A 7397-nucleotide genomic window follows, 5' to 3' on the forward strand; every position below is an offset into this window, starting at 1 on the left:
TTCCCCTCTTTATTATTATGGACAGTTAGAATGCTCTTTTTCAATTTCTAAAATTATTTGAATTTAAAATGTAACTCTCAAAAGTTTCTACTAAACTATCGACTAAAAATACCTGTCCTATCCATTTAAAATGTGGGATTATTGAATACGGAATAGAATTTTGGATTACTTAAATACCATAGAAAGAAACTGAGTTCTTTGCACAAATTAAATTTTCTAATTCCCAATATCTTAAGAACCTTTGGTTTTTCCTACTTTGATACTCCTGTATGCCGCGTCCATTAGTGCCTGATCCAATCAGGGTTCAGTCATGCGTTTGTTGTCTATTATACACCAATAGAAATAGTATGGCGGTATCATCTATCTTTCTATCTCTCTCATTATCCAATCAGAGTTATGAATCCTTCAATCGGCGCTATCAGTAAATGGAAATATTTACTTCTACTGAAACTATTGTGATATTAAATGTTAGATCTAAAAGTATCCAAAGCTTGAAAGTTCTACAAGATCGGGTTTTTAAGATTTAGGGGTCAGAAAAATTATTTTGAGCCAGTGTTCTGTGCCTTAAATTAATTCAATATTGGATTATTTAGATAACCTTTTTTCATGTTTTTTTTTAGAGTGGCCATTTGTTTCTTGATTTGTTTGCCAATGAAAAGACGGGTTCGGGTTTGCAGGATAAGGACGGATGTCTGCTACCCAGAGATCAGCTCTCAGTTCCAAACTTTGCTAGTTTGCAGGCCCAGGCTCAGCAGGAGGAGGAGCTGGAAGAACTTGAGAACTCAGCTTGTTTCATACCAGCAGGTTTATTTTTATATTTACTACTATAGAACTCAGCTTGTTTCATACCAGCAGGTTTATTTTTATCTTTACTACTAGAGAACTCATCTTGTTTCATACCAGCAGGTTTATTTTTATATTTAATACTAGAGAACTCAGCTTGTTTCATACCAGCAGGTTTATTTTTATATTTAATACTAGATAACTCCGCTTGTTTCATACCAGCAGGTTTATTATTATCTTTAGTACTAGAGAACTCAGCTTGTTTCATACCAGCAGGTTTATTTTTATATATACTACTATAGAACTCAGCTTGTTCTGTACATGCATTTTGATAAACTTTCAAAATTAAAAAGGAATCGAGTCTTTGCCATAAACTTTGTTTTTTTAATTTCTAAAACTTAAGATATTTAAAACTAGGATTTCTGTTTATCAAATAATCTAAATAATCTAACTCCTACTTGATAAATGATCATAGAAAGTTTTGAAAGGGTACCATTGTCAATCGGACATTTCACTCTATTAATGAAGGGTCAATTAAATTTACGTTTACAATGGCTTTAACTTTCTGAATCTGTGGATCTCATTGTATTCTGTTTGAGTAAAAAAAGTGGATCTGTACTATTTTTGTGTTGATCTCTGATAGAGTTTTTAGGGATCTGAACTAAAATAAACCAAGGACAATTGTTTTCATAAACAGTTCTAAAAAGACTCTTTAGAGAAAGTTTCGTCTTTGATAATATGTCTCTCTTTTGTGTGAGTTTTGACTTTTTATAAAGTTTTCTTTTGTCTTTGATATTTGTTTTCTTTTCAATAGTTAGAAAGCTGTTCTCAAGAGGAGTACATTAGAACAATTCTTAACAATAAATCAGGAATCTTTAAGGGGAATATACACGTAATTTCATTTACGTGCCTGAGTAACAATGAGGGAGAAATCAATGTTTCTCTATTTTGAAAAGTGTTGAATCATCAAAGGCGGTTTAATGGGGATAGGGAGTGAGACATCCCACTGGAAATATCTGGGGCGGAACTAGAGAGAGTAAATATACTCCTTCTGACCCTTTAATTTTGATTTTTAAGAATGGATTTTTGTTACTCATAAAATATGTAAAAACCGTGCGCGTTCTATATTTCGAGTATCCCCCCTCCCCCTGTAAAATATCGTAACCCGCCCATGACTCCGTTGTTGTGCTCCGGGTTTAGTATCTCTTATCAAGAAATCAGAACGGAAGGATTTCAGCTTCCGATCCATTGTTCTCGAACCTTCTCGGAGAATATGAAACCCTTTAAGGGACTATAAACGGTATTTCAAGCTACACTCTGTTCGATTCAGGGGCGCGACTAGCACTTTTGTCAGGGGGGGGCGAAATTTAATTTTTGAAGGGTTTGGGGGGTACAACATTTTTTTGAAATAAAAGTGCTTTTAAAGGGTATAAAGTAAAAAACCCCGGAAATTTTAAGTTGTTGCATACAGATTTGGCTCAGTGTTCAATACAAATCAATTTTTTAATATCCTATGGCTTGTTTTTGTGTTCTTCTTAGATCTAGTGTATTATTTTCTCCATTTAAATAGTATATTTAAGTGGTCTATCTTTTTATATGTTTCTTAGCATCAGGTAGTCCTTGGCTTAATCATATTCACTCTGTGTATAACGTTCCGTATTATTATATGTTAACTATATAGTCATTTTATTGTTGGTGTTTGTAGTCTGCATTAAGTAGTTCTGTAAGTACTTTGTGACTATCTTTCATCTGTCAATAATCCGTCTTTCTGTATCCTTTCTGTATCCTTTCTGTATCCTTTCTGTATCCTTTCTGTATCCTTTCTGTATCCTTTCTGTATCCTTTCTGTATCCTTTCTGTATTCTTTCTGTATCCTTTCTGCATCCTTTCTGTATCCTTTCTGTATCTTTTCTGTTTCCTTTCTGTATCCTTTCTGCATCCTATCTGTTTCCTTTCTGTATCCTTTCTGTATCCTTTCTGTATCCTTTCTGCATCCTTTCTGTATCCTTTCTGCATCCTTTCTGTTTTCTTTCTATATTCTTTCTGTATCCTTTCTGCATCCTTTCTGCATCCTTTCTGTTTCCTTTCTGCATCCTTTCTGTATCCTTTCTGTATCCTTTCTGTATCCTTTCTGCATCCTTTCTGTATCCTTTCTGCATCCTTTCTGTATCCTTTCTGCATCCTCTGTTTTCTTTCTATATTCTTTCTGCATCCTTTCTGCATCCTTTCTGCATCCTTTCTGCATCCTTTCTGTTTCCTTTCTGTATCCTTTCTGTTTCCTTTCTGCATCCTTTCTGTATCCTTTCTGTATCCTTTCTGCATCCTTTCTGTATCCTTTCTGCATCCTTTCTGCATACTTTCTGTTTCCTTTCTGTATCCTTTCTGTTTCCTTTCTGTATCCTTTCTGTATCCTTTCTGTATCCTTTCTGCATCCTTTCTGTATCCTTTCTGCATCCTTTCTGCATCCTTTCTGTATCCTTTCTGCATCCTTTCTGCATCCTTTCTGTTTCCTTTCTGTATCCTTTCTTTATCCTTTCTGTATCCTTTCTGCATCCTTTCTGTATCCTTTCTGCATCCTTATTTTCTAGTAAGGGGCTATACCCCTTTACTTATTTTATAGCCTACAAAATTCCTGTTAGGTCGATATAATCCTCATTTTTCTTGATATACTTTGCCATTTCTTGTTCGTCAGTTTTCTTGTTTTTTTATCTTTATTTGCAAGTTATTAAAAAGTTGTCCACAATCATGATCATGATGATTTCTTTCAAATCTTTGCTAGTGAAGGGCAACACAGTCGCCCCCCCCCCCTAGTTGCGCTTCTGGTTAGATTTAAAACGGTATCCTTCAAAGCTTTTTCTGATGAAGTATAAATTAGATAAAACTGTTATTTTCATTTGTGTCTCCACAAATGTACTTGCGCATTTCTTTCGACAGAAGCAATGAAGAAAATAAAACAATTGAACACTTTTTAAGGTAGAAAACGTCATCTTTAACATTATTAGATTAGGGTTTGAAGGACACCCTTGTGAATTTGGCATGCCCCTTTTTTAACTGGGTGGTCCCTTAAAACTACAACAATAGTCCTCTTGACTCAAACAAACTTTTCTCGCGGGGAAAATAAAATTAAAAAGTTTTTATTTAATGTCCTTATTTAGTTTATTTACGACTAATTATAAATCCTAAATAATAAAGATAAAAACCTTGTAAATTCTTTATAATATATATATCCGTGGAGTTTGCGGCGAAGCACAAACCTAATTCTTATTCTAAACTCGGAATATCCCTCCATAAATATCTGAAGCTATATTTGGAGTTTATGGATTTTTATGAATACGGAAATTTCTTTGGCTCTATCTTTATTACCTTGCATAGAACTGCACCATTTTATTTTCTTCCGCAATAAAACAACTTAAAATTCATTTTTTGGTGATTCACTTGAGCCACTGAGCTTAAACTAATGAATATCTATCTTTTTGAATCCTTAATTTTCATAATTTCAGAAGAGATCAAACTTGAACGCGGAGCGACCAGGAGTGACAGTGAGTTCACGTTTCAGAGTTATGATTGTAGCTCCAGGTCCTCAACCTTACCGTCATCCAGGAACCTTGACTCAGTCAGGCTTATAGACCTGGAGGAAACAGGAGATGAGGTCAGTATCATTTACGTATCCGTAAAACCTTAATCTGATCAATAATATGGAAGATACCGTCGTTTTCCTGACTCAAAAACAGTTTAATTTCTTCATTGTTTCTTATAAGCAATAAATGCGCAAATTTTTTACACTTCAGAAATATTTTAAATGTTAAGAGAATCAATTTTAAAGTAGAAAAACCAACATATTTATAATCTCTAATCATCTAGTTCTCTAGTTCTCTAATGCTCTAGTTCTCTAGTTTTCTAGTTCTCTATTGATCTAGTTCTCTAATTTTCTAGTTCTCTATTGATCTAGTTCTCTAGTTTTCTAGTTCTCTATTGATCTAGTTCTCTAGTTTTCTAGTTCTCTAATGCTCTAGTTCTCTAGTTTTCTAGTTCTCTATGTCTAGTTTTCTTTGTTGTCTAGTTTACTATTCACTATTTTCTCCATGTTCATTTTATTTTCTAGTTCCATATGTTCTCTATGTCCTCTTTGTCCTCTATATTCTCTAGTTTCCTAGTTCTCTATGTCTAATTTTCTAGTTTACCATGTTCACTATTTCACCGTGTTCATTATATTTCTTAGTTCCATATGTTCTCTATGTTCTCTATGTTCTCTAGTTTTCTAGTTTCTTTAGTTAACACTGTTCTCTATGTTCTCTATGTTAGCTAGTTATCAATGTTCTCTGGTTATCAATTTTCTTTAGCTTTTTATATTCTCTAGTTACCAATTTTCTCTAGTTATCTTTTATTTCTAGTTCTCTATGTTTTCTAGTTCCCTATGATTTCTAGTTCCCTATGTTTTCTAGTTCCCTATGTTTTCTAGTTCCCTATGATTTCTAGTTCCCTATGTTTTCTAGTTCTCTATGTTTTCTAGTTCTCTATGTTTTCTAGTTCTCTATGTTGTCTAGTTCTCTATGTTTTCTAGTTCTCTATGTTTTCTAGTTCTCTATGTTTTCTAGTTCTCTATGTTTTCTAATTCAATTATATATAGGTCCCCTGAGTTCTTTATATTTTCCAGTTTACTATTTTCTCTATCTTCTTTATTTATTTTCTCTTTGTTTTTTTTTGTTCTCTATATGGTCTCAATGGTCTCAGGCTCTCTAAGTTACTTATGTTCTCTAGTTCTCTATGTTTTCTAGTTTATTATGTTCTCTATGTTCTCTAGCTCACTATGATCTCTAGTTCTAAATTTTCTCTGATTCTCTATCTTTTCTATGTGCTTTATGTTCCATAGTTAATTTTGTTATCTGTAATTTCTAGTTCTCTCTGTTATCTATATGTTTTTAGTTCTCTAGTTAACCATTTTCTGTATGGTCTCTATGTTCTCCATGTTCTTTATGTTATCTATGCTAGATCTTTTGTTTTCTCAACCTCAGTACTATAATATTTATTCGTGTCTGTCAGGTTTAAAAGTGAGGATGAATTATTCCAGTATAAAGTTGTGTATTACAGGACAGTTCTGTCTCCGGGTATGACAGTTTAGAGGCAGTTAATCTCTCTTTCTCCAACCCTCACTACATGCGACCTGATCTTACCTCACTTCAAAACAATAAGGAGGACGACATACATTCCAGGTAAAAGTTGGAAATTGTCAATTAAATTCGGAGAATCACGCTTCCTGAACTCTAAGTTTCCAGATCCTTTAAATATTTCAAAAACTGAAATTTTTACTCTTTTCAGGTTTGCCGAGGCATTAAAATCTCCGACAACTGGAGATTCTCCCTCCTGTCAGGTGGAGCTCCGAACCCGTCCTAAGAGTGATTTTGTTGAGCGTCCGGAGAATCCATCCTTCCGAACCCGTCCTCTTTCCCATCTAGAGCAATCCGTCCGGGACAAGGTTGGGTTGAAAACCGTTGAGAACAGGGTTTCTCCGGTAGCTGATCAGAGTTGGGAGCAGAGTGAGCTCCAACTTCACATGTATATTGTCGGAGGACGGGAGGTCGGTCAGGTTACAGTGTTTAGACGTCCTCTCTCAATCTGGAAACTGGATTTAACAAAACTATGAGAAGATCCATTATCCTCTTAGACCCCCCCCCTCTCTCACCCCAACACCAATTGTTAAATTAACTCTTTTAATGTTGTTTATTTATTGTTAAATATTTTCTTTGTGTCATGATGTAAAGAATATTCTAAGGGGGCCAACCTTTACCACATTTGCTCAGTTCCGTTTCCTGTTTCCAAACCGGAATAATTCAATCTTTCTCTAAACTTAGTGGTTTTATAACTCAATAGACTGCCAAACTCTAAAGAAACAAAACGGAATGTCCCTGACGAAATCATGCCAAGAAATGTGATCTAAATCTAGTCTTTCCATAATGTCACTAGAAATATTGAAATAGAACAATTGTTTTTCATTTAAACCTTTGTAAAAATACTTTTATGATTGAAGCCTTTTTCATTTAATTGATCACATTTTATGTTTTCATGTTCTTAACAATGAATTATATCTGAAGCAATGAAAAGCATAACAATATTTTAGAAACAATGTAGTAAAATATTATTGAACCTAGCTTGGCAATATAACCTAAATATCAAAACTTAATCTGAAAGAAATTGAGTTTTTGCCACAAACTGTGATTTTCTAATCCCTTTATCTTTGCAACCCAATGTCGTATACCTAAATTATTTCAAACTATGAATTCTGTTGGATCATATAATCTAAGTTTGAAATTTTAAAGGTTTACACTAATAAAAAAACATTATTTGACTATTATTTTGACTTTGTAAAATGTTTTCACACAAAAAGAAACGAAATAATTTAAAATAAATGCCAAGTTTCACACTTAAATGCAGAAAAAGATTGAGCTTAGGATAAACTCCAATAAAACGTTCAAGCTTCGAGCAGAGCACATTTTTAAATCATTAAGGGAGAAGAAGGAATAACAAAACCGATAATAATTCTTGTATAATTCTAATATTTAAAATAAAATTTAAGTATTAAAACTAATTTACAATAACCTTTACAGTATTAGTATAAC

General features: G+C 33.5%; 1 protein-coding gene across 1 annotated transcript in view; it reads left to right on the top strand.

Annotated features, from left to right (window-relative positions):
* LOC111711904 (uncharacterized) overlaps window positions 1-6709 on the top strand; it is a 20544-nt gene extending 13835 nt beyond the window's left edge. Inside the window, exons 7-10 of the mRNA XM_023486389.1 lie at window positions 678-804; window positions 4284-4432; window positions 5872-5993; window positions 6100-6709. Of these exons, the coding sequence (XP_023342157.1) occupies window positions 678-804; window positions 4284-4432; window positions 5872-5993; window positions 6100-6424 (723 nt within the window). The 3' untranslated portion in view covers window positions 6425-6709. The remainder of the gene's footprint in view (window positions 1-677; window positions 805-4283; window positions 4433-5871; window positions 5994-6099) is intronic.
* The last annotated feature ends 688 nt before the right edge of the window (window positions 6710-7397 follow it).

This window comes from Eurytemora carolleeae, unplaced genomic scaffold, assembly GCF_000591075.1.
Source record: "Eurytemora carolleeae unplaced genomic scaffold, Eaff_2.0 scaffold1218, whole genome shotgun sequence".
Lineage (NCBI taxonomy): Eukaryota > Metazoa > Arthropoda > Copepoda > Calanoida > Temoridae > Eurytemora > Eurytemora carolleeae.